This window comes from Crotalus tigris, unplaced genomic scaffold (assembly GCF_016545835.1).
Source record: "Crotalus tigris isolate CLP2741 ecotype Arizona unplaced genomic scaffold, ASM1654583v1 scf7180000017668.6805642782:7212621, whole genome shotgun sequence".
In the NCBI taxonomy this organism is placed as follows: Eukaryota; Metazoa; Chordata; class Lepidosauria; order Squamata; family Viperidae; genus Crotalus; species Crotalus tigris.
Genome location: NW_024096554.1, coordinates 5,069,239 through 5,088,262, shown reverse-complemented (window position 1 = coordinate 5,088,262; position 19,024 = coordinate 5,069,239). Strand labels below are relative to the sequence as shown.

At 38.0% G+C, this 19,024-nt stretch overlaps 1 protein-coding gene across 2 annotated transcripts in view; it reads left to right on the top strand.

The window, feature by feature from the left end:
- Positions 1 to 609: 609 nt before the first annotated feature.
- The window catches only part of XPR1 (xenotropic and polytropic retrovirus receptor 1), a 117,951-nt gene continuing 99,536 nt past the window's right edge, over positions 610 to 19,024 (top strand). The window contains exons 1-2 of one of the 2 annotated variants that reach the window (XM_039337137.1): positions 610 to 1,422; positions 8,790 to 8,841. In XM_039337137.1, the coding sequence (XP_039193071.1) occupies positions 1,354 to 1,422; positions 8,790 to 8,841 (121 nt within the window). In that variant the 5' untranslated portion in view covers positions 610 to 1,353. The remainder of the gene's footprint in view (positions 1,423 to 8,789; positions 8,842 to 19,024) is intronic. The other variant, XM_039337136.1, reaches the window with a different exon arrangement.

The following is a 19,024-nucleotide window of genomic DNA, read 5'->3' as shown; positions in this document are numbered from 1 at the left end:
TAGGTTGTTTATGCCAAGTACAGTGGCTTGACATGTTGTGAGCATCCACATGGAAATATAAACTTGTTCTTTATGTTTTCTCAACTCAAAGTTGTCACTTGAGGCACAATGGACAAGGCTCAAATTATACTGTTCCAGACACATTATGTGAAAACCCCTCTCTCTGGAAAAAAAACTCAATTTTGGGACAGGTGGAAGGAAAGATAAATGGACCACTAAAAGCAGGTTACATTGGTATGAATGCAGGTTAGAAGACATAAAAGAACATGTTAGGGATAGAATGTCATGAATTAATCTTTTATGTTCTCTAACCTATGCGATCAAAACAACTTGATGGCATATAAGTAAAAAGTGAATATACCTATCATAGAATGACATATGTATGAGTGCACATCCATTATATAGAACTTCGTCAGGAAGAAGTAAAACGTGAGATCTTGCGTACCAATTACTCGTGTAAAAGTCATTTTCTCGAACTAATATCTTAATAACATTATTTTTAAAAAATGCAGTCCGTCGCTTCAAGCGAGGTTTTCGGGCAAAGTAACCCTAGGATGAGATAAGATAACCTTTATTGTCTTTTTTTTTTTTTTTTACTGTGGGCACACTGGCACACATTAAAAATGAACTTCTGTTGCCTGCTCTCAAAAGCAAGGGGACCGCACGGAATATTTCCGGGTGCCCCCAAGTCGCTGCTGCACGGCAGAAAAGGGACCCCGAGATCCGGTTTTGTTTGAAAATCCGCTACTCCTCAGGGCGTGCCCTGGGTGGTTCTGAATGATAGCTCCGCCCCCTTCGAGCTCCTCACACCTCCTATTGCTCCGTTTGTGTAGGATGGGAAGAAAGGCGGGTGAGGAGGAGAAGTGGGCGTGGCCGATAGCAGTGTTCGTTTCCCCCCCTTTGTTTTCGCCTTACGTCTGCTCTTCGGGAGGAAGGCGGTTCCTGTGGTGATGACGTCAGGTCTCTCAGTGTGGAAAGGCGGGCCTAGGCCAACGGAGGAAAGGAAAGATGGCGGCGGAGGTTGCCGCTGCTTCAGGAGTGCCAGAGGAGGCTGCGGGGCCGCAGCGAGCAACGACGGTGGCAGCCGCGCCAGGGCACTCCTGAGAGGGAAGTGGGAAAGCGGGCTTTGTGTGAAAGAGGGATTCAAGGACTGGGCTCATGTGCGGCGGAGGTCGCAGGCGCCCGCGTCCGTCGCCCGCAGCTCAAGCACCGACAAGAGACATCCCAGCCGGCTCCGGCTTCTTTTGAGCAGGCTCCCTGGGGCGCTCGAGCGAAGCTGAAAAGTAAAGCAGTGCCTCCAGCAGGCAAGGCAAAGAAGCCTAAGGGGGAGGCGGCGGCAGCAGCAGCAGCAGCATGAAGTTCGCCGAGCACCTTTCCGCACACATCACTCCAGAGTGGCGGAAGCAATACATCCAATATGAGGTACCTGCTTTTTGGAAAAGAAGGGGGGAAAAAAAAAGACGGGAGCAGCCTTGGAGGGAAGAGGAGCGGGTAGCATCGGAAAGACTAGCCCTTTGGGTTGCATTTGGGGCCATGGAAGAAAACGGGAATAAGATGCACGCTTGAGACTCAGTAGGAGGAGTGGGGGGTGGGGGCTCACCTGGTGCAAAGAAAAAGGCTGACATGAGTTGAATGGAAATACGGTAGGGCGATGGGTCTGATGCAAAGGCTTTCAGTAGTCTCCGCTTGATGTAGTCGTTGGAGCCCCCGCCCCCACCCGCGGTTGGGCGTAGCGGTATCGCAGATGCTTCAGTGATCTTCCAGCTCAGCCTACCTTCCCTAGTAGAATTCCACTGTTCCCCGCTCGAGCTGCAGTCTGTTGTTCTGTTTGGGCTTCTGTTTCATTCAATTCACAGGCATTTACCCAAGTCCGCAGGGACAGCCTTGCTTTCTTTAACTTGTCTCCATTTCAGCTTCCTTTTGCCACAGATTTCCTTGTGCCTTGATGCTCCACACTGGGCTATTAATCAAGATGGAAAAGAACGTTAAGGAAGTGCAGGAGCTTTTGCTAAACAGTATTTCTGTTGTTGAAGGTCAGGAGACTTCTGTTAGAAGGCTGTTGTGCTGGATCTTCTGTTGGGATATTGCTATTCCCAAAGAAGGCAGGGTGGGAGGGGAAGGCACCTGAGAGGTGAATTGCTTTTGAAGGAAACTAGATGGCACTGTATCCCAGGGTCATTCAATCTCCACTTTTGACACTTGGGTTCTTCTCTACTAACTACTAACAATTATCCTTAAATTAGTCACTGAATTGGTATATGTTGATACAATTCTGAAAGTTAAAGCTTTGTATTTTTTGGACTTGAAGTTATAGTTTCTTGAGTGGTGTCAGTGGTGTCAATGTGGTGATTCCTAAAAATGCTTCAAGAAGCAAGCTTGCATAGCACATAGTTTCAGCTTTTCCATATTTTGGGTGTGTGTGTGATGAACTGTGCATCAGGTTCAAGGATTGCATCTGTTGCTTTAGCCCAGTTTTATTGCATTTTTGTTCATTATATTTTAAACTTTTGAAGCTTTCACTAATTAAACATTTCAATTTATTTTTTTTCTGCAATGCTTTTACAAAAGCAATCTGTTTAGGGTCTTTTGCTGGGATGTGTGTGTGGAATCCTCTGATTGGTTAATTGCACTTTTTCCCACTAGAGTCATTAACCTCTTAACTAATAGGGAGAAATTGGTTCTAGATTTGTTGGAGGGTTAAGGAACGAAATGGATCTCTTATAACAATGATGGCGAACCTTTTAGACACCGAGTGCCCCAAACCACTCCGCCTCCTGCCCTGCCCACTCTGCCCTGCCCCCTGTCCCACCTACTCCATCCCACCTCCTGCCCCGTCCACTCTGCTCCGCCCCGCCCCCCGCAGGGCCACTTACCGCCTCCACGGCCTGCTGCGGCAGATCGCCCAGGCAGCCCTGCAGCACAATGACAGCCACTCAATAGATGGTGCTGTGGGGCGCGGGGGCGGAGTCTTGTACCTGCTGCCCGGCTGCCATGTCCTTGGCTGTGCTTCTCTGCACGGGCCACAACCGGGGGCGACTCTCCTCTGGGGGGGCTGCTCCTCTGAGGGGGCTGCTGGTGAGGAGAGGGCCGTTAGAGGTGGGGCTGGGGCAACGGCACGCGTGCCCACAGAGAGGGCTCCGAGTGCCATGTCTAGCACACATGCCATAGGTTCACCACCACTGTCTTATAGTATTTGAAAGTTTGTGGAATCCTTTGGATTTTCAATATTTCTGTATAAAGATGATCTAAAATGTGATTTGTTCTTCACATGCATTTTAAAGCTAAAGAGAACCCAATTAAACAAAAACATTATACTTGTTTATTGAATTAAATGATCCAAAACTACATATTTCCGTGTGGCAAAAGAATGTGAATCTTTGCTTTCTGTAACTGGTGAGCCACCTCTTTGGCAATAATAATTGCAACTAAATGTTTCCAATAACTTAATTAGCTTGCAGGTTGTGTTGGAGGAATTTTAACCCATTATCCCTTAGAAAACAGTTCAACTTGGAGAAATTGTAGACTTCTTTGCATGAACTGCCCACTTCATATCATTCCACAACATTTCTATAGGATTGCTGTCAGGACTTTGATTTGGCTATTTCAAAACATTAACTTCCTTCTGCTTTAATCATTCTTTGATTGTATGGCTTGGATGGTTTGGGTCATTGTCTTGCTTGCATGGCTCATTTTCTCACGAACGTCAGATACCCAGATATTTTCCTGTAGAGTTTGCTAGTAATTCAGAATTCATAGCTCCATCATGATGGCAAAGCCAGAGGCAGCAAAGCAGGTCCAAATTGTGATACTGCCACCACCATGTTTCACAGAAGGGATAAGTTTAATGTTTTTCATTCAAGCCAGTAGTTCCATTTTGGTCTTATCCATTCACAGAACATTCTTCAAATAGCTTTCTGGCTTATCCATTTGGTCTTTTGCAAACTGTAGACAGGGAGCAATGTTCTTTTTGGAAAATAGTAATTTTCTGCTTGCAACCCTGCTATGCACACCATTTTTATTTATTTGTGTTCTTTTGATGGTGGTTCCATGAATACTGAACATTCACTAATGCAAGAAAGGTTTTTAGTTTCTTAGACATTGCTCTGGGATTGTTTCAGATCTCCAAGACTATTATGTGCCTCTTTGCTGGTCAACCAGTCCTGAGGAGGCTAACAATGATGTTGAATTACCTCCATTTGTACACAATTTGCCTGAGAGGACTGGTGGAATCCAAACTCTTTGGAAATAGTTTTGTAACCCTATTCTATCCTGGGGAGCATAAACAACTGTTTTTTGGGGGTCCTCAAAAATCTCCTTTGTTCAAGCCATGACACATTTCCACATACCTATGTTGTGATCAGATTTTGATAGTGAATACAGTTTTGCCAAGGATGATCCATTTTGTTAGATATGATGGAATTTTCAACAAAATTATACAGTCCAAAATTGATTTGTAGGTTTGTTCAGAGAGAAAGTATTTTATTGATCTGTCAGTTTCCACACAAGAGCTGTCTAAGATAATCCAGGTGTGGTATCAAACAAAAAGAAAATTTTAATACTGCTTTTGGCAACCATGAGATAAATATGTGATCAGCCTGATGCATAATGCAGGACTTGCTCTTAGCCTAGTGTTTTAAATCAAGCAAGAAACAGTAGGTCTTGTAGAACAGTGGCCCTCAACCTTTTGAGCACCAGGGACCAGTTCCATGAAGAGAAATTTTCCATGGACCGGAGGTGCCGTTGTTTCACATGCTGCCTACCTCCCGTGGATAGGGCTTTGCTTGTTTGCACGGCCTGGTTTCTGGCATGCCATGGCCTGGTGCCAGTCCATGGACCAGGGATTGGGGACCCCTGTTATAGAATACAGAGTTCTTTATGAGCCTATTATGATCATAACATTTCCTAGCAATCTTTTTATTGACCATATACTCTTCATCAGGGATAGTCCATCCTGGATACTTAAGAAATCCTAGAGATTTCTGGATGCTCTCTAACATTACAGTTAAACCATGAAAGATTAAATAGAGAGATCCATAGATCTGATAATTTCCAATTACTGCAGAACTGAATTCATGAAATGGATGGATTGTAATCTGTGTTGTTGGCACAAATTTCATAAAGCTGTATCAAATACAAGTCAGAGCAAGTAGATGTGTGGCAATACCTATGAAACAGTATATCTCTTATGTCATTGAACTCTTTGATAGCTGTGCATTCTTTTCTCACTCATTACACTGGCCACTAGTGAATGCCAGATCTTTAAGACTTTAGGACAGATTGGTAGGGTCAGACTGTATGTATCTCGGGGCTAACTTTGTTGTTGCGTAGGGCAGGTGCAGTGACAGGAAAGGTACGCTAACTACATCCTATGGCAGTGTTTCCCAAACTTGACAATTTTAAGGCATGTGGACTTCAACTCCCAGAATTCCATAGCCAGCGTTGCTGGCTGTGGAATTCTGGGAGTTGAAGTCCTCATGCCTTAAAATTGTCAAGTTTGGGAAACACTGTCCTATGGTATTGTTTAAGAGGTGAAACTGAGAGCATGCTGATTCCTATTGAATCTTACTGGATGGCAGAACTAATCAAAGACAGTGGTCTTTCAAATAATCCAGGTTATTGCTTAAAGGCTTTAAAGGTGATAAACTGCATCTTGAAGTATAATTTCAAACAATGGCAAATAAAAAACATAGCTCACTCATATTGAAGCATGAAGATTTGGGCCTTTTAATCCAATACTCTGAAGAGAGACTATTTAGGTCTTACTGCATTGTGGTTTAATTGGGATTAATTATTGTAAAACACTACTGTTTATTACAAAATATGGCAGAAATGTACTATTGCCTAGTTATTTATGTAACAATCATGGCTGAAAGTGGCCTAGTTAAAATTATTGCAAATTTTGGATTCCATGCATTTTTTTTATTCTTTCTTGAATCTGATTAGACAAATATGTATCTAAATCACCATAATCTTGACTTAGTTCATATTGTGAAAGCAGGCTGTGAGACAAGAGACAGATGTTTTCATGAATTCGGTTGGTTCATTTTAAGTTTAATGAGAATCTGAGAAAGTTTCATTTGTAAGACTTAATTTTAGCTTATTAATATTTAAAAATTGGGGTAAAATATACAGATGGTCCTTGTTTAATGACCACTCATTCAGCTACTGTTCAAACTTGCAATGGTGCTGAATGAGTGGTAGTTATGATTGGTCCTTGGAGATCCAGCAATGTCCCTGTGATTACATGATTGAAATCTGGGTTCTTGGTGGCTAACTTGTGATTATGATGGTGGCAGCATCCCATAGTCATACAATTGCCATTTGCAACCTTCTTTGCCAGCTTCCAATGGGGAATCTATAGGAAGTTGCAAATTGTGACCATGTAACATTCCTGCTTATCAACCTGCAATGATTTGCTTAATAACAGCACCTAGGAGTATCAATTGCCATCACTAAATGACATGGTCACATGACATGCTGCATGACTGTTACTTAGCCATGGCAATTTCAGTCCCAGTTGCCATCGTTAACTACCTGTAATGGTGAATGCTTTCATCAGCATTACAGGTGGTGGGAGTGGTGGGAGATCATTCCTTTTCTCTTTCATCTTCAATCTGCCTCAGACGATCTGTAGTCCTTTAAAGAAGATTTTGAAGGAACAGGGGAGATGGCAAGGGAAAGGAAGAAGATGATGATGACATCATGTCATCCAATATCTACAAGTTCAATTTTGTATTCAACATATGTCAGACTACAAACTGAATTTTAAATATCAGAGTATTTTAGTTGGTTTTGTAGTTTACCAAGTTAAGCTTCAGTTATACTGTAGACTTGCATGATATAATTTTTTTCTTTTTAAGACAATCTGCTTCACATTGGTTATATGGAAAACAGCATTATGTCTAGTCTTGATGTTAAGCTTACAATTTGTACAGAAACATAGTTAGATTATTTGAAATTTTGGCTACATTGGCAGTATCCTTTTCTGAGGCACACAAAATTGACAAGAGCTATGCAAACTGAAGTATGGAAACAAAATCCTTCCCACCCTTAATAAAAGCAGCCCTGCCCTGCCTATAGCAATTAACTTAGTGAAAAATACTTCCATTGGCACAAATAGAAGTTTCAAGTCCTGGAAATAGATTTGAGGTTGACTCCCAATCTGTCCTTGCTTAGTAACTTCTATGTCTTTAAAACGAATATAAAAAATATGTTTTGAGCCTTTAGTAAAACTGTGTGATACCTCTGGTGCAAATATACTGCTTGTTGAAACATAGTGTAAATTAATATTTCAAGGGTATAGAGTTAATAATGGTAAAGAAAAATGATGATACCAATTTTATTCTACTCTCTTTTCTTGATGTAACTCATTTAACCAAATAATAACAGTAACTTGAAATGTCAGAAATGTTCCAGCTGATGGGGAGATTGGCTTTGGCTCTCATAATTGTATGAAGTTTTTATTCAATAAAGCATAATTCTGAAATTTATATGAAACTGTTGCAATGTAGAACAGCATGCAGTTAATTCTTTGCAACGTGGAGGTCAGTTGATGAAGTTTTGAAAGCAATTTGTTTTTCCATTTTTCCATCTTCATTTCCAGGTTGTCCTTTTAGACTTTGTATCTGTTTTGCAAAGTCATAAATTTCAGCTAATAATTCTTCAGAGGTATTTTGATATTTCTGTTTGCTTTCCTCTAAACTGTGACTGCTAAACACTCACTGCTTACTTTTAGGTGAAAGACTAAGGCCTTAAGGTTTGATTTGTTAAGTTAATATCCATAGTTCAATAGTTAGATGCCACACGAGTTGAATTCAACTTCTGATTGACATTACTAAATATTTGGGTCTTAATATTTAATGTTAACCCACCCCATAATCAGTTTCTCTGAGTTTTCCATATTTTCATCTAATGATGTCATCTTAATTGAATGTCTTACCTTTAAGGGTATCCTATTGAAATTTAGTAGAAGAAACAACAGTTTCTCTTACTAATTATAAAAACAGTATAATTATTACAGGTGGTCCCCAACGTACAACACAATTGAGCCCAAAATTTATATTGCTAAGTAAGACAATTATTATATAAATTTTGCCCCATTTTACGACCTTTCTTGCCACAGTTATTAAGTGAATCACTACAATTGTTAAACTAGTAACAAGGTTGTTAAATGAATCTGATGTTCCCCATTGACTTTGCTTGTCAGAAGGTTGCAAAAGGTGGTACATGACCCCAGGACACTGCAACTGTCATAAATATGACTTAGTTACCAAGCTTCTGAATTTTGATCATATGACCATGGGGATGTTGTAGCGGTTGTAAGTGTGAAAAATGGTCATAAGCCACTTTTTTCAGTGCTGTTGCAACTTTGAATGGTCACTAAATGAACCGTTATAAGAAAAGCACTTCCTGAATAATGCATACTGTTGATTACTGTTGTGGTCATTAATGCTGCTAATATAATCTGAGATGCTTTTTCCTCTTCTCCAATTTCCAACTAATCTTACAAGATTTAATGTGAATGATAATAGAAAATGGAGAACCTTAAAAACATACCAGAGCTTTGCTTTGCTATTCAGTAGGTTCCTTGTGCTAAATGTTTGTGGTCTGTGTATAGAATTCATCTCATTTGACATTGGAAATAAGTGAAATAATATTAAAATTACATTCCTTGGTTTTGTTAGCCTTAAGGGGTGAGGGGATTTAATTGCCAATTGATTTAAAGTAGGCAGATTAAATGACTTAATGTGCTAGTGCCGTCATATTTAATTTTCCTTCTTTCTTGATAGGCTTTCAAAGAGATGCTGTATGCTGCTCAGGACCAGGCCCCTTCCATAGAAGGTAAATCTAAGCTATATTTTAATTATATTGATTAATTATATTATTTTTTAGTTCCTTGTGAATATCCAGATACCACTTTCTGTACAGACAAAAAAATGGGTTTAAAAATAAGTCCTTTGACCAATTTGTTTTTGAGCTGAAAACACTTCAAAATGATCAAAACAATCCATTTGAAACACAAAACAACTGTTTCTATGTTAAGTGGGATGTTTTAAACTTCCAGTGCTTTGAGTTAGAAATGTTTTGTACACGATTAATAATATTACAAGCCAGAATCTGTATTGTATCATGTTCTTTCTTAACTCTCAATTTATATTACAGTATTCTCAGAAGTCAATTTAAAACTTCTCATTTGTACTATTTTCTAGGTCTTTCCCAAAGTAGGTGCTATAGGTTTCATTTTGCTTCTTGGATCATAGACATAAAACAGCATGACATTTGAAATATGTTTGTAGAAATTAAATATAATTTATTTCAATTCATGGTTTGTAGTTCACGGAACAAAATGGAGCAATCTGCTCAGATGTAACTATTTTCTTGTTGACAAGAGGAAGAGAAGAAAATAAAGGGTATCATAGAAATAGACTAATGATCTTTGTTTTTTAAAATAAGACCTCAAGAGTTTCATGTGGCAATCACAATTATTCACTGAAGTTACACTTCTCTTTAAATCTTGTGGCCTCCCTGTTTATTTTTCAATTTCTAACTACAATCAAGAGTCCCAGCAGCTTACATAAAATATAACATTAATAAAACATCCCCCCAACTAGCCAAGATTATTTAATTTGCATACTGTTGTGGGTAACTGGGAAATAGGCCTTTATCTCTCCTTGCCTTGCTCTCAAAATGTTGTTTCCAAACTGCAAAAGGATATCTTTTGGTCAGATGGTGATGTTGCATTATACTAGATTAAATTAATACCGAACATGTTGCTGTGTTCTTTCAATTTCTTTTTAAAATCAATGTATAAAGGAATTGGTTAAATGCTTGTATAAATACAAAAGGTTAAGCTAAATTCTGTTTTCTATGTTTTATATTTTTTATTTATTATATTTATTTTATATCCCACTTCTATTATTTTTACCAATAACCCAAGGCAATAAATATATCCAGCATTCCTTCCTTTGCCTATTTTCCCCACAACAATCTTGTGAAGTGAGTTGGATTGAGAAAGAGTGTTTCATCCAAGGTCACCCAGCTGGCTTTCATGGCTAAGACAGAACTTGAATTCATGGTCTTCTGCTTTCTAAGCCAGTGCCTAAGATCAAACTGGCTCTCACCTTGGATTTTCTGGCATGTTGCTTTATTAGCAATCTAATGTCTGCAGATGACATAAATTATTGGGTTGCTTAGGTCAGATACTGGAATTTGCTTCAATATAGTAAGAATGGTCATAAACTAGTGAGTTACACAAATTACTATTTCAATTTACTTTATATAACTTTGGATATGTATTATTGTTGCTTTATGAAAAACTGATTGAATTAATGGCTGTAATGGGAATAATTTGCCCTATGTATTTAATATAGATGGCATTACAATCTGAGGCATCTGTATATAGAACTAGAATTAGAACCAACTGAATTTGGACAACTGAATAGTTCTATATAAGGAAGGGGATGATTATTGTCCTCATATCTGTTTAGCCTGTACAATAAATACATTATAATAAGAAGAATGGCAGTGATAGCGAGAATCAAAATTAAGGGTCAAAACAGTGAAACATGCAGATATGCAACTTGGTTATACAAACATAAAGAAGCTTTAGAATGGCTCTTTATGAAAACAAACCAGAAAATGAAAATTCTGAATTAAAATTAAATGTTAAAAGGAAAACATGAACCCACATGCTAAATGAATTTGCAATTGACAGTAAAGAAGTAAAGGTGATAGGCAGTTTTGCTTTCTTTGTTTTAATGGCAGACTTAGGCAAGATTATGAAGGACAAGGTCATTTCTGTGACAATGAAGACTGGAAATGTTAAAGCAATGTGTTTCTATTGGTGACAGGATGCTTTGAGAACTGGAGACTGATGATCCAAAAAATAAGCAGGTGTCTTTGAAGTGTGAATTTAGAGGCAGTTATTTAGTATCATGGATTGCAAAAAACATATCTATCAATTCTGGACTAAACAAAGACTGATTACTTGAGGTAATGTAATTCACACATGTTGAACAGGTGATACAAGCAGAAGATGGGCTTGAACAGGATTCTGTTTGGCAAGTTTATGGGAAGTGGAAAAAAGAATAAAGTAATTGGTAAAATTGATGAACAAAAAACAAGGAAATTGCTGGTGTGTCCTTGAAAAAGCTTTAAAATAATGTTAAAGACAAGTCAAAATAAAGAATGTTTGTCTATATCGGGTAGGCAACCTTGGCTCTTTTATGACTTGTGGACTTCAACTCCCAGAATTCCTGAGCCAGCCATGCTGGCTTAAGAATTCTGGGAGTTGAAGTCCACGAGTCATAAAAGAGCCAAGGTTGCCTACCCCTGGTCTATATGATCACCATGTTTCCAGTCTGAGTCAGTGCAGTGGTATCTATCTAAAACAATTATGTATAAGAACAACCAGCATTTTAACTGAATAGACTACAAAAAGTATAACTTTTTAATTTAAATATTGATAATCAAACATGTAAATGGATCTTTTGACTAATAGTAAGATAAAAGCTAAAGGTATCCCTGCGGATTTTATTCTGCTAGTTGCTGACTATAGGGGGCGGTGCTTGTCTCCATTTCAAGCCCATTGAGCCAGCACTGTCCAAAGTAATTTCTGTTACTTTCCCACTGAAGTGGTAGCTATTTATCTACTTGCGTTAAACTTTTGAACTGCTAGGTTGGCAGGAGCTGGGGCGAGGATGGAAGCTCACCCCGTTGCATGATGCTCAAGTCTCAAATCTGGGCTGCTGGCTTTCCAGCTGACAAACCCAGCATTTTAACCGCTGAGCCACCACACCATCCCTGACTCTAGTATATTAACATAAATTCAGAAATATTTGCCAGCAGATTCAATAAATATAATTCAATATGAACTGGATTTTGGAAGCTTGTAGATTTGACTAATGTAGTAATTTTTCTAAATCGAATGATTTCATCTTGCTTTGAGAAAGTTATTAGAATGCTTATAGCAGCTCTGATTTGACTTTGATGAGAACCAGAATGCATTCAAATCCAGTGGGATTGAAAAGGTAGTTTGCTGAGACTAAAGAAGGATGCTTCTTGGAAATGAAATGAAAATAATATAAACCAAGGAGTTTATAAATCTGTAGCTCAAAAATGTAAGAAAAGGGAGTTTTGTGGAAGGCTTAATACTCAGATAGGAGTATTGTCCCTATGTATGTTGGTAAGATCCATAAAAAAGATTCATACACCAAATGCTCATATGTAAGAATTAGAATTTACTGATAAGACATCTTAAAATTGCTGTTATTTCAGTAATTTGCCACTTCAGAATTAACATTTTTATGTTAATCCTGTGCTTATACTTAACTGCTTATGCTTGTTACAACTTGAAATAACTGCTCACACTTTCCATTACATTATTTGGTGGATGTTATAACTCTGTATCATGAGGATGAAGTTTGTCAATAAACATTTATATTATCACTTCTGATTTTAGCATGGGCAGTTGCTATGGGCACTTTTGCAAATAATATTTTGTTAATGAGTTGTTAGTGCTTGGCTGTAAAAATACATTTTGTCACATTGTTTAATCAGTTCACATTTCATTCATTTCTGAGATTTAAAGACCCACTACTTTCTACTCTTTGAGGAAGGATGGATATATTTTAATAGTATTTTAAATAATCAGACTATAGTTTACCAGCATCCTGTGAAATAAAGAGCCAATAAAAATCAAGAAAATTTAAATTTAAAAAATTAGAATTATTATAACAGTATGAAAACCTTCCAAAGGAACTTTACTGTCCTATGATGTTATTCATTTGCTTTGATGTTGCAGCATAATGGTTATTGTAGGAAGAATGCCAAGGAGAGCATTTAGGTAACTGTTTTTATGATTCATTGATTTTAAAGTCAATAAATAAAGTAAAACCTACAGAATAATTCAACTACTTCCTTCTCTCCATATTTATCAGGCTTGAACATTTTCAAATTAACCTCAGATTAATCTTTGTCCCCCAGGAGAACATGCTCAGTAATAAATTGTGACTATATTTGATTAATTTGCAAGTCTATGTTCAGGATCTGCAAGAGTATAATGATATGTACACGAAAGAGGAATATTAACATTTTTTGTAGCCAAAATTGGCATACTAGGACTTCAAACATTGTATTTCATAGTGGAAACTGTACATTAAACATTTCATTGGGTTATTAGCAATGCTAGGGGTTTTTAATGCTGCAGTGTAACACAATAAGTGCAGTCTGATTTATAAATTAGAAATAATACATTAATGCCAGCATTTTATACATAAGAAAGATGGTATACGCACAGAATATTTTTAGCATATATACAACAAGCTTCTCCTCCTAGGACTCTCCCCCATTTATTTATTATATCTGAGCTATGAGCAGGCAAGAAACATACTCAGACAATGTCTACATAATATTATACATCAACAAACTCGATGCAGAAAATACTACTTTGCTTCCCCTGATGGACAGTCAGAAATATATCTTGGTACCAAATATGTATCTCATACATCTTAATACTTCCAACCAGAGAAGGGCCTTTTCCTTAGCCCGATGTAATGCCCTACCTTTAGCACTCCTAGTTGGAAAATACAAAAGGATATCATACCCTTTACAAGTATATTCTTGTGATTCAGGACATGTAGAAACAACTGTACATGTTCTTTCGTACTGCCAGTTTTACATAGCATCCCAAAATGCTCTAATTGCCCTACTCTTGGCTAGTAAAACAGGGTATAATGACCAGCAATACAAGTAATTCTTATTTTATATTAATCTTGAAATAACATATAAGATTGCCAGGTTGTGTGCAGTGGCAAATAAAATTAGATAAAGAATAATTAAGAGTAATTGAACTTGTTTGAGCAGAGAATGGTTCTTCCTCAGCATTATTTACTGGCCATATTTCTTATGTCAGCTACTGTATTGTACCTTCTTCAGATTTATCAGGGATTCTATAATTCTACATTTTAGATTAGTTTTAACTAATAAGAATGATGTTTTATACTATGTATGTGTGTGTATGTTAAATGACCACAATAAAGTTGTCTGAATTTTAATTTTTAGTATATGTGACTTTATTTCTCCGTTGTGCAATTAACTGCACTGAGATGACAGTACTTTGATGTATATTTCAGTAATATTTGCTCTGGACAAAAACAAAAAAAAATTTTTTTCCTTGGCATAAATCAAGTTTTTTAAAGCATGTGACATGGATTGGGAAGGGAGATTGAAGTTATGTACTACATGGCATGCATATTCGAATTCTGCTAATCTTACCAGTATGTGAATAATCAAGCATGAATTTTGATGATAAGCCCCTAGACCCCCTCCTCTTAATCTTCCAATAATGTGAAGAATAAATAACTGGTAAAATAAGGTTATGGTTTATATATTAAAGAAGAACTAGAAAATCATTTAAGGGAAACCAACAACCTGAATGATGATGATGTAGAAGCGAACTGGAATAAATTTAAAAATGCAATAGTAGAGGTAACAAATTCAAAACAGAGAGAGGGGTACCATAAGAAACAACAATGGATGACGGAGGAAATTCTTCATCTCATGGATGAAAGAAGATCTTATAAAAATAAAAACAAAGAAAAATACAATGAATTGCAGAAAACAATTAGAAGAAAAATTTGACTGGCAAAAGGAAAGTGGTTTGCAAAGAGATGCAAGGAAATAGAAGAGACAGAACATATAAATGATAATTTCAATTTACACAAAAAAGTGAAAGAAGCAGCAGGCCTCTACAAAAAGAAAACCAACAACTTAGTTGACAAAGAGGGGAAAATTATCTTAGATGAGGATGAAAAACTAAAAAGATGGAAGGAATATATTGAAGAACTTTTTGAAGACACTAGGGATGATATAGATATGGGAAGTATAACAACTGGACTAAATATCACTATGGAAGAGGTTGAACATGCAATAAAAATAGCAAAAGCAAGAAAAGCCACAAGACTTGATGATATCCCAGTAGAAATTTTAAAATTGCTGGAAGGCAATGGGAAGAATTTTTTTACTGCAGCTCTTCAGTCAGATATATGAAACAGGAAAGATATCAAATGATTGGCTAAAATCAACCTTTGTGACAATCCCCCCAAAAATAAATGTCAAGAAGTGTACCGAATACAGGACAATAAGCTTAATGAGTCATGCCCTGAAAATATTCCTGAGAATAATTCACACAAGAATATACAACAAAATTGAAGAGCGTCTAGGTAACCCACAATTTGGTTTCAGAAACAATCTTGGTATACGAGATGCACTGTTCAGCATTCAAGTTCTTGTACAGCGTTGTAGAGATGTCAGTCATAGTGTTTACATGTGTTTCATTGATTTCGAAAAAGCTTTTGATAAAATAAGACACAGCAAACTATTAGAAATCCTGAAACAAGGGGGACTAGATGACAAAGACATCCAAATAATAAAGAATCTGTATTGGCATTAGATAGCAAATGTGAGACTAGGCCAAAAATACTCAGCTGATGCAGAAATAAGAAGAGGGGTCAGACAGGGATGTATTCTGTCTCCACTGTTGTTCAATATCTACTCTGAGTCAATCTTCAACGAGGCACTGGAGAACATCGAAGCTGGCATCAAAGTAAACGGTGTTTGGATCAACAACTTAAGATACGCTGATGATACAGTTTTGCTTGCCAGTAAGCATGAAGACCTTAAGCTCGTCATCAACAGAGTCACAGAAATATCTGAAAAATACGGCTTGAAGCTTAACAACTCAAAAATCAAGATCATGGTCGTCAGCAAACAACCCATTAATTTACCACCAATAAATTCAAAAGGAATACCATTAGAAAAAGTTGAAAGGATCACACACCTTGGTTCCAATTTACATGAAAGCTGGGACATGACCATTGAAGTAAAGACAAGGATAGAAAAAGCTCGAACAGCATTCTTCAAAACGAAAAAGGTCTTCTGCAGTCACGACATAAGCCTAAGAACTGAAAATCAGGCTTGTCAGATGCTATATTTTTTCTATCCTGCTCTATGGAGTGGAGAGTTGGTCTCTGACAGAAGGCCACCTGAAGAGACTAGAAGCATTTGAAATGTGGATTTATAGGCGGCTGTTATGTATAAGTTGGGTTGACAAGATCAGAAATGAGGAGGCGATAAGCTGCCTGGGAAAGCTAAGGGAAATCATCAAAACAATTAAAAAACGAAAATTAGAATATTTCGGACATGTGATGTGACACCCAGAAAAATACAGCATACTCCATTTAATCCTCCAGGGAAAGATTGAAGGCAAACGAGGTCCAGGCAGAAGAAGAACATCATGGCTTCAAAATCTAAGGGACTGGTTTTGACAAAACTCAGCAGCACTTTTTCGTGTGGCTGCTGATAAAAACAGGATCGCCAACATGATTGCCAACATCTGATAACGGATATGGCACAAGAAGAAGAAGAAGAAGATATATACTTTAATTTTACAAGGTTCTTGATTATGTTTGAAGTCTAGTAGTAAAAAAATCTCAGTGCTGCACGTATAAGTTCATTTTTATTTTACTATCTACTTCACAGTGAAATTTAGTCTCTTGGCTGTGTTTTGAGACAGGTGTCTCTGGTGGTCACAATGTTCCTTTTTGTTTACCTTTGACTGCAAAACAATTCAAAAACATTAAATATGTCCTTGCTTATAGCTCTTGGTTCACATTTTAGTTAGAAGGGAAGACTGTGAAGATGTGTGTTGACATGTAGGTGTGTTAAAATCTTTGTCTTGCCCAGGCTTGTCCAGCTGCAGCTGTTGTTCCTGGGTTATAACTCCTTAATAATCTCTGTTTATATGAGGCACAGTGTGTCAGTTTGGATATAACAACCTCAATTTGTTAAATTATATTTGACAAAAACAAAAATAAACTTGCATACTAACCAGGTTCTGAAATTTTGGGAGGGGAATGCCTTTGAGTGAGTTTTTCAGAAGTGACTGGCCTTTCTAGGGCTGAGAAAGAACGACTAGCCCAGAGTCACCCCGTTAACTTTCAGCCTGATGCCTTAACCATTATAACAAACTGATTCTCTCAGACATCATACTAGGTCATAATATGGCTTGTTTTGGTTAACTGTGGTATGAAGTTAATTATTGTATCGTGCAGAACATAACTTTGGAAAGGTATGAGTTCCCTAGTAAAAGTTAATTATCATATCCTTGAAACTTGGAAGAGGGAGAAAAGATTGTGACATTGGAGAGAAACTGGTGTTTCTGTCCAGTTTGGACTTTGGACTACTCACTGTTTTTTTCACTTTTAAGATGACAGAAAAAAGATTATTCATTCCTAATGTATGACTTAGCTTACTATATGAAGCCTGCATGATGCAGCTTAACAGTATATAGGCAGATCATAACTTAATGCAGTATTGTGGTCCTTCCTTTACATCTGTAGCCGAAGATGTAGCTGGCATTTGTGAAAAAAAATAGGAAAAGTGTACACCTACAGGTAGTCCTTGATTTATGACTATAATTGACCCTGGAATCTTGGTCGTTGAGTGAAGCAGTCATTAAGCTTTGCTCAACAGCTATAATCCTGGCACTCCTGGTTTTGGTCATTGAGCAATTGTGCAGGCTGTTAAACAGACAGAGGTTTCTCAGGGGGAGAGGTCCCTGGGAGGCTCCTCTTAGGAGTGGAAAAATACTTCCTGCCAAAATCCAAGCAGGATTTTCAGACTCTGAGAGAGATGCACCCACGCATAACCTGGGCCAGGCCTCCCAGGGCTTCCCTCACCCTCCTGAAGTATGCTGCCTCTCCATTTTCTATTTGGGTTTTTGCTCCCTGTCTTTAAGGGCTGGCTGAAGGATGTCAGTTCCTCTCTGGGTGCAGAAGAGAATGCCTTTGGGGCAGAAGCAGAGGTCCATCTCTACATGCTGCTTGAAGGAAATCAGCTCTCCTCCACACGAAAAACGAGCTATAGGCAGAAATAGAGTTCAGGTCATCAGGATTTGAGTTCCATTTCTCCATCCTACTGGAGGAGTTCAGCTGCCCTTAGCAGACAACTGTGCTGGGGAAGCCAGCAGAAAAAATTGCAAATAGTGATCACATGATTATGGAGCCCTGGGCAACAGTTTGTGAGTACAAACTGGTTGCCAAGTACTCATTATCTGATCATGTGACCAGGGGGAAGGCAATGTGACATAAGCACTAGGCCAGTGATGGCGAACCTTTTAGAGACCGAGTACCCAAACTGCTATCCAAAACCCACTTACGTATCGTCAGGTGCCGGGTGGGCATGGCCCATTGGGTGGGTGTGGCCAATTGAGTGGGCATGGCCCGTTGGATGGGCATGGCTGCAGTGATAACGGCAGACTGGGTGGGACTAAAAAGTTCAATCAATTCCAACTTTGCGAGATCTTTTTTTTCCTATGAGAAGTTGAAATTAATTGATTGAAACTTTTTTTTTTGCACACGGCGGCAGAGGCCTAAAGCGAAAAGGTTTTATAAAACCCAGCTGAAGGCCTAGGACTGGGACGACAGCATGCATGCCCACAGAGAGGGCTCTGTATGCCACCTGTGGCACGCGTGCCATAGGTTCACCACCACAGCACTAAGCCTTAATTCCATATCAATGCATAAACTACAAAAGTCTGAAAAATCAAGGTAAGCAATGAGTTGCAAGAAAATATACTCATCACTTGCTAATATCTGGAATTCTTTTAAAACAAAAGCAATATTGAACAGGCATTCTCCTTGAATTATTCTGACAGGAACATGACAAGATAAATAACAGCTGACTTGCGACAGAGGAAGCAAGTTGTTTAAATTTGTAGGAACTGGCACAGTCTAAAGTTTTGCAAGTTCTTGACAGAACAGAATGTAAAGAACAAATGTAAAAAAAACCCCTGATCTCAATAGTTTATTTAATAGTCTAAATTCAGAAAACTTAAGTAAGACAAGTTTAAATATAATATCTCTCTGCTTATACTAGTTCCAACACAAAATTGTCACTAAATCAGTATTCAAATATATTTTAATAATTAAACAAATTATTAAAGTTTAAGATGCTATATTATATA